This window comes from Pseudopodoces humilis, chromosome 1 (assembly GCF_049639895.1).
Source record: "Pseudopodoces humilis isolate 2021_Gansu_Grassland_sample_001 chromosome 1, ASM4963989v1, whole genome shotgun sequence".
NCBI classification, from domain to species: domain Eukaryota; kingdom Metazoa; phylum Chordata; class Aves; order Passeriformes; family Paridae; genus Pseudopodoces; species Pseudopodoces humilis.
Genome location: NC_142200.1, coordinates 126,533,653 through 126,556,270, shown reverse-complemented (window position 1 = coordinate 126,556,270; position 22,618 = coordinate 126,533,653). Strand labels below are relative to the sequence as shown.

Sequence of the window (22,618 nt, the reverse complement as noted above, 5' to 3'; positions counted from 1 at the left end):
GAAAAGTTCAAGGATGTGATCTGCTTGCATGGACACACCTTGAAAAGGCTGCTTGGAATAATCAGAGAGCCTGCAAGAAACAGCAGGAAGAACTGAGGAAAGAATGTCATGTTACCAATCAAAACGTGAACCTTAGCTGAGAATTGTTAAAACATGAACAGACTAGGACTTTGTATGCTTCAAGACAGATAATAGAAACATGGAGATTGAAAAATGAGGAAAAAGTTGTAATCATTTGTTATAAAGAAAAAAAGATCTGAAACTGGCTAACATGTATGGTTTCAAAGTCAGCTCCAAGGAGTAGTAGCTACAGTCTCAGAGGAAATAACACAGATATTTATTCAATACTTTGCACTCACCAGAAAAAAGTCTTAAGAAATCACTTTCCATAAGGATGGTGATTTTCAACCCAGAAAGATGAAAAAAACCTGAAATTGCAAGGGACGAGGATAATTTGGAATTAGGAATTACCAAGACTGTGATAAATACAGGTTGCATATTTCAGTAAAGTCAATTTAGAGATCTCCATTGCAGGATTCTAGAAAAGCCTACTCTGAAGTTGATGCCTTCAGATTTCTGAGGCAGTCTTGTTAGTAGGAGTGACATCATTTGAGAATAGATACCTCCTGAGTATAGCAGGTACATCATCGTCAATGCTGATGTTTAAAACATGTTGTGTGCAGTTCTAGAGTACAAAGAACTATTGGTGAAACTTTTGAAGAATTTTGAAGGGATGGTGGAAACCAGGGAGAGATGTTAAAGTGCAAAATGAGCTTTCCAAGTGGTGTCATGCTAACCTGGTTGTTTTGATGAGAAAACTGCTCTCCTTAGATGGGAAGTAGATCTTATCTGTTTAGGCAAATTTTGAAATTAGGGTGATGAAACCATTGATGAATATTGAGAGGTTTAATTAGCACACAGGAAGATTATGCAAAAAGAGTTTAAGAACCATGGGAATTGAAGTAATAAATTTAAAATCTAGATTTAAAAGTAAAAAGTGGAAGTTAACATATGTGGGGTTGTACTTGATGAGAGTATCTTTTCCTCAAAGGAAGAGCATCTAATTTGAAAATTCTGTAGGGTGGAGTTGGATGATGGTGAGATCTCTAAACTGCCAACATGAAGTAACTAAAGAACTTGTGGGCACAGGTCTGGTCTTACATGAAGAGCAGTCAGCCACACAGGGGCTGCTGAGGCATTAAATGGGGTACTGCACACCCTTTTGGTGCTCCCCAGTTCAAGTATAGTAAAGTCAAACTGGAGCTGACTCAGAGAAGGACTCACAGGTTAGGAGTTTAACTGTGTGATGCTAGAAGAAACATGAATTAAAATACAATTGTTTTGTCAGAATCCAGGTGAGCAAGCAAGGCAGGGAATGAGTGGGTGGATTGGTTTGAGAGTGTAAATACTTATATATTAAACTGTAAGAAGACTTGAAACCATCGGGACAAAAAAAGTTCCTGGGTGATTTTTCCAATAGGAATTGTGAGGGCAAATACCTGCTGTAAGATGGACTTTGTTTTGAAGTGATTATGTGTTGTGTCAATGATAGCTGTGAAGTGGGCTCCAAATTTAGGAAGTTGTTTCTAGGCCTTTGTTTCTATGTCTTAACTGATAATAAAAAGATAATTTATTTAATCATCGAAGTTGAGCACTTTCATTTAGGGAATCAATTTTTATCTGGTTTTTCATTTCTATGTTTCAATTTTTTTTTCCAGAAAAATTTATTGTTCTCGTTTAGTATAATTTGCTCTAGCTAGAGAATGCTTTCTATCTCTAATAATTGGTGATCATTATGATGGCATTGTATAGCTTCTGTGCATTGATTATAGCTCTTTGTGTATTTTGATTATGAAGATGGTGAGTTGTGCCTTCTGATTTGTTTTACTCATTATTATGTCCAGCTGCATTTTGATGGAAAGAAGAATTAAAGGTTTATAAAACCTTCACTTTCTATATCTTATACACATCTTATAACAACAACAAACAAATCCATTCAGATCATTAAGTTTATTTGAAAAAAGTGTTCTTCAATTACTGAATCAACTCTGTCTGTTTATAATGACCTTCAGTATTTTAATTATTAATATACTGGGAGAAAAAATAACACCCCAAGCTTTAGTGCTGTTCTTGGTTTCCAGTTTGGTTCCCAGTATTGGATACATAGAATAGATGATTCAGCAGATCTAAATTAATGAACTAAAAGGAGGGAAATTCACTGTATCTGCTGAAGTACCCAGCAGTTAGTGGATGGTTGTTTCAGTGCTTTTTCCCAAGTACTTAGCTGCTGAGCTCAAATCGAATTTGTCTTAACTTTCTAGTACAAACACTTTTTAGATACTTCATTAAATGATACTAAGTTTAGGTATTTGTGTATTATTTAAATTTGAAGTAATACTTTTACAAAAAAAATTATATCCTAAAAGCATGAAATACATAAAAACCTTAAAGGTTTGGAATTTGGGGTTTTTTACCTACTTGTCATCCTGCTAGAAGAGTGCAAGTGTGTAGGTTACATATGTTGAACAAAGCAGGCTTTTGTGACATTAAATCCTTCAGGTCCTATACATGCCAGCAGTAATCCTCGTTAGAAGAATAGTTTAGTTTTAGCGGGCTGAAACTTTCTGCCATATGGTTTGTTTACTTTTCTTTTGGCGATTAGAGCGTTCTTTCTGTGTTTGATCTCTAAGGATAATGTTGATTTTAAACAGGGGAGTTTTGCTGTGAACAAAATCTGACTTCTGAAAGATATTCATAGTCACATTTTACTTGACCTGTGGTTGAGGGGAATAAGGGATATGAGGCAGAGACCTTGCAGAGATATGCATAGGCAACTAGGACTTTCAGCCAACTGTAGATCCAGTGAAATACGCCTAGAATTCATCCATGTGTTCAACTTCCTCTTGTATCCATACTAGCCTTGCCACTGTGCCTTCCTGTGTGGTTAGGTGAGCAGAGCTGTATGTCCTTGAGAGTTGTGCATGAAACCTCTGTTATGGAAGGAAATGCCTTAACCTATGGGTTGGATTCGGTGAGTAAGCAGAAGATCTCTTCCCTTTCTAGATGACTTAGTCATAGCTATAAAAGATAACTCAATATAGTTGATTCCTAAATCCCTTACTGTGGGACAGTGTGTGTACAGTTTTCCTTTGATGGAACAAGCTGGTTTGGTTTTATGTTGTTTTCCCAGTATAGGTGATGTCCTATCTTGATAGACTTCTGCTTCTTGCAGTTCAGTCTGAATTCTCATAAACATTGTCAAACATTTGTCAAAACCAAATCTGCCCTGACTACCAGGCTCTAAAATGATCTGTGTGGAAGACTGGCTCCTCCTTTTTTGTTTTTTCTTTTTCCTCCCTGAGGAATTCTGGATGTAGAAAGCGCATGGACCTGGACCTCTGAAAAGATCTTTGCTCTCAAGAAGTAGCCTGCTTTCTGCTTGTTCAGTTTTGGTTGTTGAAGCCTTGGTTAGATTATGGTGCTGCTCTGTGCTGACTTTTTTTCCCCTTCAATTAGGATAGTGAGAGGAAATTAGAGTGGATTGTGTCTCTCTTTAGAATAGTAACTTCAGAATGTCATCCCTCTTCATTTTCAGTCATTCTCTCACTTGATTTCTAAAGATAGAAACTGGGGAATAATTTCTGAAGTTGATACAACCGGGCCAAAATCAGTGTGGTGCACATAGTGAAAACACATTTTAGGGAGCTGAATGTAAAGTACTTTAGAGATGTATCAGAAAGTAACTTTAAAAGACTGTCTCTTCTTATATTCTCTTAGAATTATCATTTTGGTAGCAAAACACAGTACTGCCTTTTAAATGTTTGAAAACACTAGTATTTTGTTTTGTTTTAAGCTATTAAAGAGATTAGGCTATTTAATTTGAAATTATGAAGGAAAAGTGCGGTAATTTCACGGTTTTTCTTTTCAATTACATAAAAGGATGCTGTGGGGTTTTTTTAAGATCCTACTTAAAATCTTATTTTTTGTTATTTTGTATGAGCAGTACATGGCGAACAGCATGCTCTTTGTTGCTCTGCACCTTTCTGAACTATTAATGCAGTCATGCAGCCAGTTAACAGATTGGGTCAGAAACAAGTCTGTCAGTCACTGGCAACTGGGAAATGTCTTTTGAGCCAATAGATCTCTCTGCTTCTCTGGAGTAAAACTTCAGGGGACCCCAAATCCCTTGTTAATCTTTTTCATGAGAGATTTTGGCTCCAATTACAAGAGAAAAGCCTTCTTGAGAATGAAGATTGAAATATTTTTTTAGAGTGGCCTCTAAATCCCCATTATTCAGTCTTTTTCCTGGCAAAGTCATAGAGACAAGTTCTGCAAATTAAACGTGCACCAGTTCGACCGTCTACCTACATAATCAGAGCAGGAAAGACTAATCAGATACACATTCAGGTATCAGTACAGTGTCATTATATACTTGCTTAAAAAGCAAACAAAAAAATAAAAAAAAACCTCCCTTGACCAGACTCTTCAGAGACGGAGTCCTCTTGAATCCAGAAGTCTGCTTTTTTGGTACTCAGGCAGTCACTGTCCAAAGTAAGCAAGAGAAAAGGTATCCCTTTTTCATGCTTTTACGAGGTGTAACAGGAGAGAGGACTTTTAAGTAGGTGAAGGACAGTCATCAGTAGCTGCTGTGGGAAATGTGACCTAAGTGATGTCAGGCCATCATTCTTATGGGTCACTGTGGGCCACCATTCCTTCATATTCAGCTTTTCATTTCTAGTTTTTCATCCTAAACTGCATTCCCACATAATTCATTATTTAAGAAGCATTCACACAGACACTTCTGCATCTCATTGGGTTAGTAGATTGTTGTAAATTTGCTGTCATATCTGGTAGGAATGTCCTAGAAATATTTGATGCTATTTTATGGTGGTATATGCAGTCTCTGAATATCCTTTGGGCCAGACTGTTTGAACTCTGACTTCGTGGCTCTTGAAAATAGCCTTAAGCAGACTAGGATATCCATCAGAGGGAGTCTTCCCAAGAGTATTTTTGGAGAAAATGCTTTTGGAGTTGGTATTTATTTCCTAGATAAAATCTGAAATTCTTTAGGAATGGATGAGTCCTAAGCTTGGGACTCATTTCACTAGTAGCTGGTGACCAAAAGGTTGTGCAGGGTGCTAGCAACTAAACTAGAAAGAAATGACATCTCATAGAAATTTATTGTGGAATTTAGTACTGATATTTCATGGTGTCTCGAGTTATTAGTTTAAGAAGAACTGTAGAGAAAAGAAATCAAGAATGTTGTCGAACCTTTTGACAGCACAGTGTCATGATTAGCTGACATCAATAATGAGGTGACAACATTAATACTCCTAGTTTTGGAGAACAATGAATTTTATTTTTATTTCATGTTTTTCAGTCAGTTTGAGAGGAGTTGGTGCTGTCTGACATTCTTAGGATAATTTAAGTCCTTCAAAATCAGTTATATCTATGCGAGTATGTGAATGGAAAAGTTCTGCCCAAATTTTAACTGGATTTGCTAGCTGTTGAAAGAAACATGGGAAGAGAAGATGTTGACAGATGAGCTCTGGTGGATTGAGCTAAACCAGTTTTTTTAGTATTAGCAGTGCTAGCTATCAGTCTTGCTGTTCTGTTGCAGGTGATTTTCCTCATTGCACATGTGGCACAAAGCTATTTAAGCTAAAAATGGACTGTGAACATGGCTTTCAGATTATGTGCAGGTTAGCTGCCTCTATCCTAGATGGGAAGGCAAGCTCTTCATTTTAGAGCTGCAGCAGATGGTTTTATTTGAGCCCCATGTCCCTTTCAAAAGAGCTGTTGTGTTAGGCTCTTGCTGTCAGAGAAAAAACTGTCAGAAAAAAAACCCTTTTTCAGTCAGTCTAGGTGGTATAACTAGAATTCTCTTTGCTCTCAATGCAGCATGCAGAATCGTGATTTCATGCAGGTTATTTTAGTTGATTCCTGCTGGGAGGTATGATCATGCCGAATTTTGCCAGCTGTAGTATTCAGGTGGACCTTTGTGACATTTTGTGTAACATTTGTAACTAGAATGGTGTAGCAATTTGTCCTAAATACATGCCATTAAAACTTGTTGCACATTTTAAATAACACATAAAATCACAGGATATTCTGAGTTGGAAGGGACTCACAAGGATCATTGAGTCCCACCCTTAAGAGAACAGCCAATACAGGGATCAAACCCACAACCTGGGCATTATTATCGTCATGCTCAACCAAGCCAACCTCGGTGGTCATGAGGTATCTTGCCTTGCTGCAAGTGTATGTCTTGCTTTTCTAATTTCTAGATAACTTCCTCAGGTAGTGTTACACTGCTTATATGCTGTGATCTTAAGTTTGCTTATTCTGGAGGTAGAGCTTAGTTTCATATGAGATGTCTCGCTTGTCACTGACTAAGACAACAGAATCCTTTGATTTAGCACTGCAGTAAAATCCATTCATACTTGCAGAGGATAGTGTCAGATGCGTTTTAGTGTGAAACTTGGATAAAATCAGTCTATAACTTTACAGATTTCTTAATATTGTTGAAGCCTTTCTGAATGCTGAAGTCTGACAGCTATCTTCAGGAGCTGTTGAAGCACTTCAGGTATTTTGATTCTCAGAGAAAACTGGAGCATGAGGTTTCCAGCCAGCGAAAGTGATTTGGGCTGGGGAAGGATATTCATGATAGTAGCATCAATATCTCATTGATAATGAAAATTTGGGAAGAAGTGTTATATAGTAGCTCCCTAGAGTAGTGGGAATCCAGACATATGATGAAGTGAGAAAAGCAAGAAATAAACCCTGAGAGCAGTTCTGATATTTAAACTGATCTGATCTGCCACTGTTGGGGTCCAGTCCAGTGATGCTCTCCAGGGCATCCCATCATGTTTGAGTACATTACTGTACATGACACTTTGTCAAATGCTAATTTGCAGAAGTTCCTTCAAATGTCGTGCTTATAGAGCCCTTCTCCTTCATTTTTTACGATCTAATAATGCATCATAAAAGATGAGGAGCCAAAACTGTTACTGAACAGGCCACAGGGCTGCTACTGTTCTAGCACTCCTGGTGGTTTTTGCCCCTTACGTTGTGCCAATTCTGCCGTAATGGGGAAAACCCTCTGTTTATGACTTTATGGGGTTGCACTTTAGTTTTCATTATGTTTAATTCAGTGAATTATTTTGCCAAGTGGATTCACACATCTATGCATGCCATCTCAAAGAAGATGGAAGGAGCGCAGGTATGGTGGAATAGGGATGGCATTAAATCCATCTCAAAAGAGATGGAAGGAGCACAGAGGTGAAATAGGGATGACATTAAACTAGTGTTAACTTGAATTGGTTTATGTAGTTGAGAAGTTGTTTGTTTCCTGGAATTCAGAGAAACATTGATGAATGTGATTTGGAAACCACATATTGAACTTTTTCTTCTCTCAGCTTTAAGGCTTGACAGTGTCTTGCAGTCCACTTCCAAGGTGCCTGTGGAAAAACAGAACTAGTAATTTTTGGTGGTTTTTGTTTCTCTTCAGTTTTAATGGTATCATTTTAGTTACTAATGTTGGGATTTCTGTTGCCTTTCCCCTGGGTGTAGAACAAGTTACAACTTCAGCTAATTGTCTGGTTGTATATATTTTGTTGTGTACTTTGGGCTTGTGTTTTCTTGGGATTAGTCATTACTTCATCGTCTTCAAATATTGTCTTGAGCATTGCTTCTGACTTGTTTTAAAAGGTGTTTTTTGAGGAACTTCCAAAACTTGGGTTGAGAGAGTAGCATAGTGCCATAGCATGACAGGGAAGGTTGGAGGAATTCTTTGTAGCCATTTACCCATGAGGTACACTTGTGTTTCCATGCAAATGTAAACACTAGTTTAATTTTTAAAATTTGTCATCTCTGTTTTGGATTTCAGGCTTCTTTTAATAGTTCAAGGATCTTTCTTAAAATGCAGATTTGTCACAATTGGAATCCTATAAGGATGGATCTGTTTGAAATAGTAGGGATTTGATTTATAGATATGGCAGTGAAAATAATTATAGTATGAAAGGCAGCATGATATATTATGTCATGTCCAATTCACAGCATTATTTAAGACTCTTCACCTAAAATGGGTAGCTAATGCAGTGTTTCATCAGGTCTATATTTGTGTAAAATGGTCTGTTTTATCATTATTGTCTTCATATATCATACTATAACCATACTGTATTAGTGCAAGCTATAGCCTAATTGTACTGAATGCTGTAAATCACATTGATGATGGACTCTGCCTTTAGAGATCCATCAGTTCTAGGTGATACACAAATAGAAAATACTTGTGGAGGCCAGTGGCCATGTTTGGACTCGGAAGTCTGCCAGCAAGTCTGCTCTCACATTCTGAGCAGTGAGTAGGCTTTAGGTGGGTCAGATCAGTGCATAGCACGTGACTAACTTGGAAGTTATCTCACTTGTGAATTCCTTTTAGTAGGGATGAGTGAAACAGACAGTAGCTGCCTTGTAGGGCTTAGGTTGGCTAATGTGAAGTCTAGAAAATGAGTATATGAAGTAATTTTGCCTGAAGAACAAAGCAAAGACAATCCAGAGAGCATGCCGTAAAACCCTTCTTTCCCACATCAATCTCGTGAATCACCCTGCACTTTGCTCTCCAAATGAAATGCAAGAAAAAGTGTTCCATGATCTGGGTGTATGGTGAGAGAAGTACAGGGAGGAGTTAAGGACTGCAGGCACAATGATGAATGAAAGCAAACAAGGCAGGTGCTCTGGTTGGAGTCGCACTCTCAGCTTGCTGAGGCCTGCAGTGGGATCTTGTAAATAATATGAAATTGATTTAAGTTATGAAATAATATGGAAAAGAGAATAAAGTGGATATGTGTCCTCTTAACAACCACAATTTATGCCATGATTTGTATTTTAGTATTTAGAAGGCTGAGCAAGCTGACTTCAAAAGTGCTATGCTGTATTTTCTATTTCTGCATGTCTGACTTTCCTCAGTTGCATCATCACTGTATTTAAATTTGCTTGATGTTTTTTGCTGATGTAAATACATAGCATAAGTAGCCCAGCTCTTTGCAGGTATGAATACCTGAAGCATTGGGGTTTTTGTAACTGTTAAATTTTCCCTTTTCTATTTGTTTTTCTCTTTTGTCTTACGTATTTTTGCTTTGATGTGATGGCATTCTTTTCACCTTGGCATTTAGACAAAACATATTTCTGATATGTTCTTGCCGTTATGTGTCATAGCTAGCTTTTAACATTTCACGTCAAATTTAGCCTGACTTTATTGTTGATTTTGTTCTGGTTTTCTACAGTGGACAGGCCAAAATCCCAGCAAATCAGAACTTCTGGTACCATAAGGCGAACTTCTTCTTTGGACACAATAACAGGACCTTACCTCACAGGACAGTGGCCACGTGATCCCCATGTACACTACCCTTCATGTATGAAAGATAAATCTACTCAGGTAAAAGCTGTAAAACAAGACAACAAAGATGTTTCATATAATTGATGTCTACTCAATTTAATTCTGAACAAATGTGGATTCACTTTATTAGATATGAAACCCTAAAATAAGTTACAGTAGTCTTTTTTTAATTGGTGCTAATGCAGTAACATGGTATGCGACGATAATATTTTTATGCTTTTAGAAAACAGTTGTTAAAAATAATTTTCTCATTGTGGGCAGATCTATTGAGGCTAAATAAGCAGATATCAATCTCAGCCTTTTATCTGGTTTATTTTGAAGCTGCTATATTCAAAATTGTGCTGTTACTTAAGAAAAGGAGTCTGTATAGCAGTAGCTAACAAACTAAAGATTTTGCTAAATCATTGTAATAAATCTGTCAGTTTCAAAAAACTCTGTGTGTGTGGGGCTGAGGGAAGGCCACTGAGATTATTCATGGCCTGATACTCTTGTGATAGCCTTAGATTCTCTTTAGGGGTCTGTCCTTAGCAGGACCCTCTGGCAGTCTGCTGGGGCATTCTACTGCTCCAGTGCTCTGACTAGAAAGGTGAATGTTCTTTCTTGCCTGCTTCCTCTTTGTGCTGGAGCTTGTTGCCCACAAAGATGATCATTGTCAAACATATTAAAAATACATAATTGTATGTATTGTACCCCTCCCCAGTTATTATCAAAGGAGCTGCATTCTTGTTTTTTTCAGTAGTGCTTTTGGGGTTTGGAATAAGCCATCTGAGTTTGTCTTCCAATCTGAATTGGAAACTAGAAGAAACTAGCTTTCTGTTATATTTTCAAACTAACAGGCCATGTAGGTTTGGTTGTTAAATCAGTTGCTTATTTCTTGTGCCATGATTCTGATCCATAGTTATCATGGGTCTTGAAATAGATTCTATGATTATAGTCTTCTGTGTAAGACTGAGTTTTTCAGGACAAGTTAGAATGTATATAGAAGTTTCGTCATCTCTAAAATATGGTGTCATGCAACACAGGAAGCCCTTTGATTGGGTAAAGATAAGCACAGAATGCTTAGAGAATTAAAAATAAAAAAAGGGTCTGTATGTTTCAGGAGTCTTATTTAATGAATTTGAGAAACTGATGATTAAAATGTTCCAAGAAAATTTTTAGAAACTGTAATGAGGACCCTTTGGAAAAGGCTGTCTTCATATCCTGCTTATTTTGAAATGAGACAGTTTTAGCCAAAAAACAGCAGTCATATTTACTATCACAAAAGATCTACCTAAAAAGCGCTTAAGCCTGGATTTATTTTCAAGATGCCTTCATTTCACAGTTCTATGACTTTAAGGTTTTTGTGTTTTGAAAGCATAATTTCCATTCAGGAGATTTTCAGTAGCATGCTTTGTAGTTACTGTATTTCCTAACCACTCTCTCAAAATACATATCCATATCAAACTTTACAAATACCCTTATGAATAGAAAATTTAGAGTATTTAAACATTCACAAACAAAGCTTTTAACTGGTTACGGAAAAGATAAACAAACTATTCTATAAATATTTGAGCTCCAAGTATTTGGCAGTAAAATTGCTTTCCTAGTGAGCTTAAGTAAGTGTTCAGGTTATGTGAATGTTCGGCTGTCTCCCTTTACCTCATTCAGAAACTAAAAATGGAGTTTTACCTTTTCAGCATAATCAAGAGTAAAAGATAGGAAAAGCGCAATGAAGTATTATTTCAAAGGGGTAGGAGCAGGGAGATCTGAAGGTTTGCATTTGTGGATATCTTCCAGCAAGGAATTATATCAGCTGACTTTTTATTCAAATGGTGCCAGACTCGAACATTTATCAGTGCTTAGGTTGAGTCACTACTTTGGGACTATGAATATGTAAAATGGAACAAGTGTATTGATACGCCTTGATAGTGATTTCCAGTTGGAGGGCTTTTTTTGTTTGGTGGTTTTTGTTTGTTTTTTACCCCCAAATAAAATGCTCACTAGGGAGGCTTGTCATATGTTTTGGTGTGTGTCTGGGATTTTGTTGTTTGAGCTCTGTGTAGTTTGAAGTATATCTCATTTCAAGAACTAAGGATGAGTTCCAAGTTGTTGATAGGATTCATGCATAGCAAATTAAGTTAAATAAAAAGAAGTTAATGAAAATCAATAAATGATTTTTCTGTATGAGTATGTTTAATTGGAGAAAAAATTATCTCTTATTTTACTTCTAAATTCCTGAACAATGCTGTCAGTATAACTTACATTGCAGGTGGAATAATTATTTCTCTTTCAAGGGTATATTTTGTTCCTAATTAAATGTTAATCTAAAATCCAAATTTTGTGCTGTTTGGTTGAGGTGGTGATTATGGTTGTTCCAAGTTTCTTAGAATTCTTTTTTTTTAAAAAAAGGGGGTTTTTCGTCTTCATGGTGGTCAGATGAACCTTTAATGAGCTTTATTCCAAGTCCTTGTTTCCACTTAAATTCTTTCAACTTGTATATAATACTCGTGAACAAAATGTTTCTTCATAATAATAGAAGGGAGGGAGCAGAATTTTGTTTGGTTTAGTTTCTCTCGTGTCTTGGAGAATAGGAACTACAGTTCTTACTTCTTTGTGCCTCTTACTTGCCCCAAGTGTTTTGACTGAAAATGCAGAAGAGAAGTGAGGTGATTGTTTGGTTTTGGAAAAATACACTCTAACACTGCATTGTGGTGTTTGCACAATTCAGTGTTTCTCAGAATTCTGTATGTATGTTTGTGTGTATATGTGTGCATATGCATACAACTAGCTGATCTTTAAGGAGCAGCACGTTTTGGATAATCAGAGGTATGCAATTTTATTTAGTAGTGTTTTAAGTATTTCAGAAATGCAGGTAAATTTCCTATTATAGGAAGTTACTTGTGTTGATATACTTTGTGATCCCCTTCCTGAGTTCATCCATTGTCCTACTTTCCTCTCCTTATCTGAACTTTTTTGAAGGCCATTTAAAACTCAATATAACTTCTTTCCCCATTTTTTCTGTCTCTTGGGAGCACTGATGGAACAATTTTGTACACCACTTCTTGATGCTTCATCATTTAAGTCTTTCCCCCTTCATAGTGTAAAGAACAACTCATGTTGTAAAGGCCGTGTCTAACCTTGGAATCTTCAGAAACATTTGGATGATTATCCGAGTTGGTAAATATAATTATTTGGCAGTAGCTAAGTAATTTAAAAGATTTTTATAAAACTAAAAAGGAGAGATTAAAAAGAAACGTGATGTTGATTTCATAACAAAAGTATTGCCAGTTAGTTTGCCATGTAGTCTTTCTCAGTCTAAATAATACAAAGAAACGAACAAATGGCCTAGTGGCATTTTTATTATACAGTGATTTCCAACTGATGATTTAGGCATATCCAGCAATATTGGAATCCAGTTTTTCTCATTGTATGTGGAATTAGGTATGGAACAAATGCAACTGAAGAAAGTTTGCCAAATGCCTTTCAGAATTTTTATTTTTCTCTTACCTAGAGAATAGTGCAGAGTTTCTAGGCTGTGTTTTTCTTATAGGTAGGTCAAGGCTTTAACGTAGCTAGCTCTCATTAGACACTTGTTTTTTTTTTTCTTCTGGGTAGATTTTTTTTCTGTAAAATTAAGTCATAAACAAAGAGGCTCAATTCCATGAAGCTTTTTTTTTTTTTGTGTGTGTTAGTTGTAATTGATTTTATGGGATATTTTAGTGATGTATATTGTCAGAAAGGACAGGGAATATGATATGTGTCATAGAGTGTGAATTTGTCATTCTAACTTTATTTAACCTGTCTGTTTAAGAGTCATCATCTATAGTGAAATTGACTTCTAACTCCTTAAGTAGTTTCTCTTTCTAAAGTTTCTAGATGGCCTTTGAATGCTTTAGAAATACCTGAAAACCCATCAGTTTTTATCTTCTAGTGCTGCTATTTGGTTTCTTTTGAATGTGGAAAGTTCTTCAAAAGCTCATTGCTTCCCTTGTAAAGCATACACATAATGTAGATGTTCCAGAATGCAGGCCGGATGTAGTAATTAGAGTAAAGGGCTGGCAACAAATGGGAGATATTTAAGGTAATACAGTCTTATTTTAGGTTTAAGTAGGTTGGTATGCTATGCAGTCATTCTGATCTAAGTGGAAAAAATGTAGGTGTATGTCCCTGGCATGGATGGAAAAGCAAGTCAGGATTACCAAACGTGTTGATCTCTACAAGGCTGGGTAAGTTAGAACTAAGGCAATTGTGATTTATGTGAAGACTGAAGAATGCAAACAGATGTTGCATTCTGAGCGTGTCCTATCCCATGTGTCAGCTGAAATGGACCACAAACCTTAACATCTTGAAAACAAGGGATCCATGTCTTGCAGGTGCAGCATTATCTAATGTTTTCAAGGATCTCCCCCTAAAATCTTAGTTTCTTGATATGACCTTGCAGACTAATCCTTTTTCATGAAGGTCAGTACATCACTTCTGTGATGCTCTGAATGTTACCAGTTTCAGAGATAGTGCCTGATGTCTCTTACTGTGAGAGGTACTCTTTCTCTCTGACTTGAAGCACAGTAACTGTTGTTTTGTTTGTGTTTCAGAAATTTTTCTTCTAATACAATTCCGAATTACGTTCTGGCTTTGATATTATTTTCTTTCGTATGTTTAACACTTCAGAAGTGCATTTTCAGCTTCAAATGAAGGCTTCCATTGATAAGCCTGTTTTGTGGAAGTTGTAAATAAGATGAGAAAACTATTTCCATGAAATGTGACAGCTTGTGGGTGCTACATACCCCCATCTTACTTGTGATCTAAATGACAGCATTTAAGTGAGGTCTTCATACATAAGCTAAAGTTAGAAAAGGAGAATTTCCACTTGAATGCAACAGGTGTGGGGGCACTTCTGTTTGTTTTTTAAAAGCTTTTGCTTGAATACATGACAATACATAACATTGACATTACAAACCTAAAATTATCCTTCATATAATGTGGATTACAACATATTGCAAGCAGCAATTTTCAAAGTTTCAAGAAGACTTGCAATAATATTCTAGTAAGTGCTTATGTTGTATTATTTTTATAAAGCTTTTTCTTTTTAAAGTTTGCCTCTAAATACCACATAAATATAACACTTGACTTCATTACTGTGCTAGGAACATCATAAAATGTCTGCAATCTAATACTGCAGGTAAAACTGGAGATCACTAATAGTCTCCTCACTGTATACTGTGTATGTATACTTTGCAGGGTTGTATCTTGACTTAGTTTACCAGGGGCTGAAAGCATCCATGTAGTCCTTGTCTTAAGGGAGATACTATTTGAGTGAAAGAATGTAAAAGCATTCTTGAACAAGTACAAAATCTAGTATTAAGTGAATAGATATTTTCTGATTTTTATTTTTGACTTCAGAGTAAATACTCTGCACTATAAGGATTCTCACATCTCTCTCGTAAAAGCCACTGGTATTGTTGATGAAGGTCTTCAGGGGTTGATCTTAGTTTGGGTTTTGTCCTTGCTATCTGGATCAATATCTTTGTTTATTAAATATACAACCAGGCTTGTGTGTTCTACATACTTGTTTTGTTTTTTAACAGTGTACTTCTCTTTATTGAGACAGTCACTTTGAGTTTTTAGATTGTTGATACCTTTTCAGTTTATTAAGCTGTAGGTGAAAGGATATGAGCTTATAGTGATTCCTGGTATACCCTTCTGCACTACAGGTAAGTATTTAAGCCCCCAAACTGCCTGGTTCTGCTTCATCCTGGTGTTCCCCAAATTGTGGAGCAGTGCTGTATTCAGAAGACACTGTTGTTGTGTGGGGGTATGGTTCCAGCTGTACTTGGGATATAGTAAAATATTGTGAGAGCAATTTGAATTGCAAAGTAAATTGTAACAGATTGTGAAAGCCTATGATTTTGAAAAAGTAAAAAATTGTCCCCATATTCACTAATTCAGTAGAAATCTGCAAGCCATTTCAATGTTTTTAAAAAACCCAACGTTTAAACCCAACAGAAGGTCTTCCACACAAATTTCAGGGAGACAGTAAGTACCCAGTCTGCAAAACCAAGTTATTATTTAGAAGGTGGCTCTGTTAAAATGCAGAGCAAGCAGATGTACAGACACAGATAGCACATGCATGTGGCAGAGGCTCTGCTTTGGACCAGGAGAGTTAAGTGCTTCCTGGCTGAGGAACTGCCTTGTCTTTCACATAGTTTTAAGTAGCTGTTTTAATTTTTTACATTTTGATTTTATTCTTTTTTTTCATAACCACATTATCTTCTGGTTTTTTCTCCAGACCCAAACAGAAGAGGGTATTACATGAGAGTCATGTAATAAATACACAGAACTCTTAGCTTTTCTCATAAGGATTTATTTTTTCTTTTCTGGGGACATGCAGGAAAAGCTTCAAGACTAATTTTTTTTCCATTTTGCTTTCTAGTCACCCACACAGCTTGCTGGGCCTTGGGTTGAAGCATTATTGGTGGTGTAAAAATAACAGAGAAAAAGCCCCACCAAAACCGTGGAAAGTGCAGGGCTGGCAGAAAATACAAGAGTGTTATGTAGGCCTGTGCATACAGAATACATTAAATATTAGCACTGATGAGTTACGTGCTGGGCTGTAGGCTCTATAATACCACAGCAGTGTGGTGGTTATGAAGGTGCAGCCCGTGCTCTGAAGTTACAGTTCTGAGCTTGATAGTACCATGGCTGGCCTGGCCCTGGGGGCTGCTGCCAGCTCCCTTTGCAGGGCAGTGAGGAGCTGTTGGTGTTGGTTTGATGGTGCTCTGCAGAGTGGGGCCCAGCCTCCTTCCTGAGCCAAACAAGCAGTCTCCATTATCCATGTGGGTACAACAAAAGCTTCTAGATCCTAGATAGAAGCAAGAGTGAGGAAAGCTGTGGAGGAGGAGGATTTCAACACATGAGAACAAGTCCCACAGGCGTGTGGATCCCAGATCCTCTTTGTCCTGTGGGCTGGGGTTTTGTCTCCCTAGAAGAAGTGTTGGCAGTGGTCCCCTCCCTTAAAAACCACAATTGTTGTTTTCAGCGGTACAGTTTTATTTCTTGTGTACTTAACTGTGAAGGATTCAGCTAATACTAGTAGGAGTTGTTGGGGGGAAAAAAACCCCAACATAAACAAATTTATATTTATGTGCATATAGCACTGAGTTTTATATAGTTCGTATCCCGAACTCTTCCTGAATTTTGGATGTTTCCATTGTTCCTGTGACTCTCTTGTTCAGGAATTTTGGTGGATAACCTCAATTTTCGTAGTAGCCTTGTGGCACATCAGCATAGTAGTTGAGAGTTTGGGCTTTCTAATGCTTCTCAGTCTTTGGGGTTTCATTTTAGCTCCTACATCTAAGGACAGTCCCCAGACTTCAAGGCTTTGAGATATGTCTGGAAAAGGCCTGCCTGTTGCTGTGCTGCTCATGTAAGTTGGTCCCAAAAATAATAAAAGGTGTATCAAGCTCTTATCAAGTCACAGTTAGCAAGAGGGGATTGGTTCTGTGGTCCAGTGGTTGAAGATGACAGGTAGGAGAAGTGAATCTTGGCTTGAGTTTGTTTCACACTTTTTTTTAATTGTGTGGTTTCTTAAAATGTCCACTAAGTGAAATGTAGGCACGGATGCCGAACCACAGGTGGGAGCAGCCAGGTAAGGTTTTTTGTCAGACTTCTGAATTCTTCTTCGGTTCATGTGCATTGTTCTCATCCTTTGTAAATGCAAGTTTACAAAACTTTTTTAATATTGCTTTTTATTTATTGAGATTATTAGTGCTGCATATCAGATTCTGAAATTTATTCACGTAACTCTGACACTGCCTAAAGAGTAAAGCAGTAAATTTGCCAAAGTTTTTCTTACCTGGAGAATTCAGTACAGTGTATTTTCTTTTTTTTCCCTTCTAGACACCCAGCTGTTGGGCTGAGGAGGGAGCAGAAAAGAGATCACATCAGCGCTCAGCATCATGGGGAAGTGCTGATCAGCTGAAAGAGGTGAGAAGTTTTGCACAGTGGAGCCTTTCAAGTTTTGATAAGGCCAAGACATTTTTTAAGCCCTATCTGGAGTCCAGGAAACTGCACCCTTTCCCTCTCCTCTTTTGCTTTTGAAACAGGTTTTACCCCCAATCTAAGAGTTGTTTGAAGAGTGATTGTTATTTTATGCTTGTTGGACTTCCTCCCTGCATACTGTGAAGTATTGGTTGTGAAAGAGTGGCCAGAGCAAGCATTGAGGAACCTTGTTGCTTGCTTTCTGTTCAGTGTTATCTTAGTTAGCTTTGTGACCTTTAATTTTGCTCTCCTGAAAAACGCAAAATGTCACTATTGCTATGCTATGTTCACATATTCTTGCTTAGAAATTTTGTTCAAATTTTAGGGTGGAGATGTACAGGACACTACTTCCACAAAAAATGTGTTGATACAGTAATGGTATGAGTACTTGAAATGCTCTTTAATAATAAATATTTTGCTGTGGACTACAATTGTGACTAGAAAGACCCTACAAAAAGTAGATTTGCATCACAAGAAAGTAGATACAGTAAAATGGTCTCCAGGTCAGTTGAAATGACAGTATCTCAGTTTTTGTCCCAGTGCCTTCCATTTTGTCCGGAGTTTGAGTAACTAAATCTGTCCAGAATCTAATAAGAGGCTACATTTGGCCTCATGCCCCTGTCAGGAAGGGTGTATCCTCTCTTCAAGAACTGCACTTTTCTTTTTAAAAAATGAATCTTGCAGCATGTTCCCATGAGGTGGAACTTTTCCCTCATACTTTGGGCTTTTTGCATATTCTTTCCTGACTCCCTGTTGAATAGAGCATTCAAAAATGAGAAGGAATGTATAGGTTATCTGAGGAGAAGTTAAAAGGAAGTATTCTTCTTCTGGACAGCCATTGATAGAATAGTAGAAAGAGTGATGCAAGTTTGGCTCTAAATTCTAATTTATTATTATTCAAATTTTAAAAGCACATTTGACATACAGAATAATCTTGCAGTCCATTGGTGGCAATAGCCTTATTTTTAAAGATGAGGTCCTGGGCCAAAGGGAGATTGATCAAAAGAGGATTTCCTGTTCCCATCTCACCGAGTACGTCTTGGGAAACCTTGATATATTGGTACATAGGCCTTCAGTTGCCTGGATGGCTTCACCTGCAGCTGTGAGAAAGCATTCAGAATTGCAGATTAAGTGACCAGATATTAGTTCAGAAGGAGTTTTGTGTCTGAGAAGTTTTGGCTTAAACCGTACCTACCAGCACAAAGAAATTAGAATACAGACAGGAGTAAAATCTTTTTTTCTAGGATAATGTTTCCTTACTTTTACTGGGAGACTATCCTTCATACTCTGGCAGTTTCCTATCAACTTGTGCAGCAAGCAGCTCTTCTTCACCACAGGCCTGTCTGTCAGTGATAGGGAACCCTTCAGCACGTAAGCAAGTCTCTGCCATTTGATAACAGTCATCCATTGTGCTGGGTTGCCACCCTCTTGGTGTACTGACCACAAGAGAAAGATAAGAAGTGTGTGGCCAATGTGTTTCACAGTTCCTTTTTCTGATAAAATGCATAAGTGGACAAAATAGGTTCTGTGGAAGAGAGTTGTTTCTATCCAAACTTTGCAATGGTTGCTCACCTCAAAACCTACCCTTGTCTTCAGTGTACAGTTCTTCACCTTCCTCTGTTTTCCTTTAGCCAGTTACTCAGGCCAGTTTTCTTACCTTTTCTAGTTCCTTGGCTTCATAACCCATGTCATTCTGCATGCATCATCCAGCTACTATTCATCTACTCTATTTGAGCTCTTACTCTCTTGACTTCCAGCTCCTTGTCAGTTCTGGCTTTCCATTGTTTGGCTTCTATTTTATCCCTTTCTTTTTCCTTTCCCTCACGTGTCAGCCTGTATGGTGGGTGTTAAGTGTTTGTTCAATACCAACAGTATCTGTATACTCAGTTTCTTTGTGCCACAGTAATCTGCAGTTCCTGGAAGGAGAAATTCCCTGGGGTGGTTCTATTCAAACTGTAAAGCCCACAAGACACAGAATTGTTAACAAATGCAGCTGCCAGTTCCAGATATCTTTCTTGAACATGTGCAAACTGAAATTTTTGCCAAAGCTTCACCAAATGTAAAGATTCTTCCAAGGGACTAGAGGAGCACATTTTCAGCATAAAGGACCCTCAGGCAAATGTTTGGCTTTTTCATCCAAAACAGTGGAAAACAGAACTATGCAGGTAAAAAGCTTAAAGTAAGGTGCTTTGGCACTTAAAATGGTAAAATCTCTTCCACCCCACTTTCATTTTAAATCACATTCTTAAACAGCCCAACACTTTTACTGAAGTCTTGATGGGCAGGAGATAGAAGAGCAGAATGTTGCATGGTAGACATTTGACAAAGCTATGGGCAGCTGAAAGAGCTTAAGTAATGGAAATAAAAATGCCACCTTTCCCTGGGCAACTGCATTTGTTATGTGTAGTGTAGGTAATATTATTCTTAGAATTTTGAATTGTTTCCCATAGCATTCAACTGTAAGCAAGTAGATAGCTGTTTGCAGTTTTCCTGACTTGTTTTAGCAATTTGGATTCATGTTTTCTTGCTTCACAACTTAATGGATGATCTCTAGCTTTTTTTTTTTTTTTAATATGTTGGTACTGTAAACTAGCTAAACACTTGTGCAATAGTTACTGGTTTTGATAAAAAAAGATGGTGTGTTTAAGTTTAAAAAATATTTTTTTCCTTGGCTAATTTGAGTATTATTAAAATTAAATAAGTTTATTTCATATAGCTGGTAGCTTTTTTTAAAGATCTACATTGTAAAAAGGAAAAGTGAATGTGTGGTTTTAACATCCCAAGCAAGCAAATGAATTCAGAGTTACCACTTACAGAAAGGATTTCACTTTGGGTAGTGAAACTTACTTTGCCCTTAATTGAAATAGGTGTGTGTCAAGATTAAATCTATCTAGCATGAAAATAGATATATTTGCTTTCTTGTAGTGAGTCTATTAGAAAATTTCCTTTATCTACTTTTGAAGAATTTGTTTATTCTGAAGGGCTCTATTACTTGATTTTAAGAAGTTGCAAGTGTAACTTGTATAAGATGATGTCACACTGCTTTACCATTATTTCTGTAGATACATGTCTTAACTGGGAGATAAAGATTGCTATCAGTCTTTATACTAGGCACTTTTCAACCTGAATAATTAGTTTGAAATTCTGTTGCTGTTGTTCAGGGACATTTTTAGTTATAGCTTACCCTGAACTGGAATTTACCCAGAACTGGGAAAATCCCTCTATTTAAAAGAGGTCGTTTTCGCTTTGTATAGGTTTTTAAAGACATATTTCAGACAGCTGATTTTTCACTTCCCTTAAGCAGCTCACTATGCTGTATCTGTTATACAGATAGCAGCAGCCCCCCATTGGAAGGTCCCTTTTGCTCTAACAGAGTACTTGAAAAGGACTTAGGAATAAAAGAGAATTGAATATGAGAGCTGGGATGCCTAATGTGCTTTCATACACCAATTGAAAGATTGTATTCAAAGGTTTAGGGTGAATTTCTAATGCTTGTTTTGCTCTTTGACCTACTGGTTAACTCGTTTATTAAACATTTCATTAATGAGATGCAGCTCACTCATTAACAAGGAGTTTGTGGCTTGATCAGCAGTAGGAAGTTACAGTGCTGTGTAGGCTGAGCTGTAGAAATACAGCCTGTTGACTGGTAAATATTAGTCAGTGTTTGGATAGGTATAGTGGGATATGTCAGGTTCCTTCACATTAGTCTGTGTCTAGGTCCCTTCAAAAGGGAAAAATTGCCAGGATATTCAGATTATCCTAATGTTGTAAAGAACTGACCTAATTTGGTTATTTCTCAGTTTTGTGCCATTAGTTATATTAGACTCCATGCATATCACAAGTGGCTTAGACAAAGTTCATATTATTTATTGTACAACTTAGAGCTACAGTAAAAATATATTTGTAGGGGGTTTTCCTGACTTGTTTGTTTAACAATCCTAGATTGTCATCTTACCTTTGGCTGACAGTAAACCATGAAGACCAAACAAACTTAGCACCCTGAATGACTTTGTGTAGGTTTCTGATGCACTGCTCTGTTTTCTCAGTGTTTTTTGTTGGTGGGGGTTTTTTATAAATTACTTCAAAATAGGTGAAAAGTCTTTCCACTGCATCAGCAACATTGCAGAGAACAGTCACTGGAAGAGCAAAAGCTAAAATTTTCTTAATTTTTTTGGAAATGTGCATAGATTTGTGCTCTGTTTTCTCCCTTCATGCAGTCACATGAGAGTACTTACCAAATGTGAATTAAAATATATCTTTTGAAATTTACTACCATATATGTTCACATATTGAAATGTGGTAAAACAGTTTTAAATAATAAATGGCATTCGAACATTGGAAGTAACATTCAAATTGAGTTTACTCCTTGATGAATTCCTTGATTATTTTTTTTAAGCTGTGTTTTACTTTCAGTTGTATCCTCTAAGAAAATAGCTGTATTTTCTAATGAGTATGTTCTGCTTATCTTCAAGTTAGGTAGGCAGGGGGAGAGCATTTTAAATGGTATACTAAAATAATTCACATGTTATAGATCTAAGTGCACGTATGTTCAAGGCTAAGGCTTAAATGTCTTCAGTAAGTAGGTGCTTTAGGATACAGATTAGATCTTTTTCTGATGATTTACATATGTTCCCTAATATGACTGTGTATACCCCAGTCACATTCATGCTCAGTACTTGGGCGTGTGAGGGAAGTGGTGTCCCAAACCCTTTCTGTTCTTAGCTGCCTGGTGAAAATGGAGTGGTTTGTTACTGCCCTTTGGTTTCTGCAGTGTAGCACATGGCTCCTTTCCTGCCACTTCCTTGGCACCATTTTCTTTGCTCAGATCTGGTCTAAACGCTGGATCTTCAAATGCCTGTGTTCCTGGTATCACTCACTTGGCCCCATTTTTTTTTGCACAACAGACTCCCTAGCTCATATTCGCTGCATCAGTTGAGTGCCCGAGAGACAGGATCTGCTGTTTCTTTGAGATAATTGGTAAAGCAGATGCCATCAAGGCATATGGCCTTTATGTGGATTTCAGACTCTTTTCTTACTCCATGAATTATATTTGTTTTGCAAGAATCACTGTAGCTCACACTTGTCTGTAGGTCATTTTGCTTATGTTTGGTTCTCTAGTGGTGCTTCTCTGCTGCCTGTACTCATTAACACTGCCAGCTTGCTGGTTGTCTGTGTCAGCCAGCCTCTGTCTCCTAGATCTGCAGTATA

General features: G+C 37.2%; 1 protein-coding gene across 1 annotated transcript in view; it reads left to right on the top strand.

Annotated features, from left to right (window-relative positions):
- Positions 1 to 22,618, top strand: part of GLCCI1 (glucocorticoid induced 1) — a 53,303-nt gene that overhangs the window by 10,309 nt on the left and 20,376 nt on the right. Inside the window, exons 2-3 of the mRNA XM_005518827.3 lie at positions 9,282 to 9,433; positions 17,270 to 17,356. Coding sequence (XP_005518884.2) covers positions 9,282 to 9,433; positions 17,270 to 17,356 — 239 coding nt within the window. The remainder of the gene's footprint in view (positions 1 to 9,281; positions 9,434 to 17,269; positions 17,357 to 22,618) is intronic.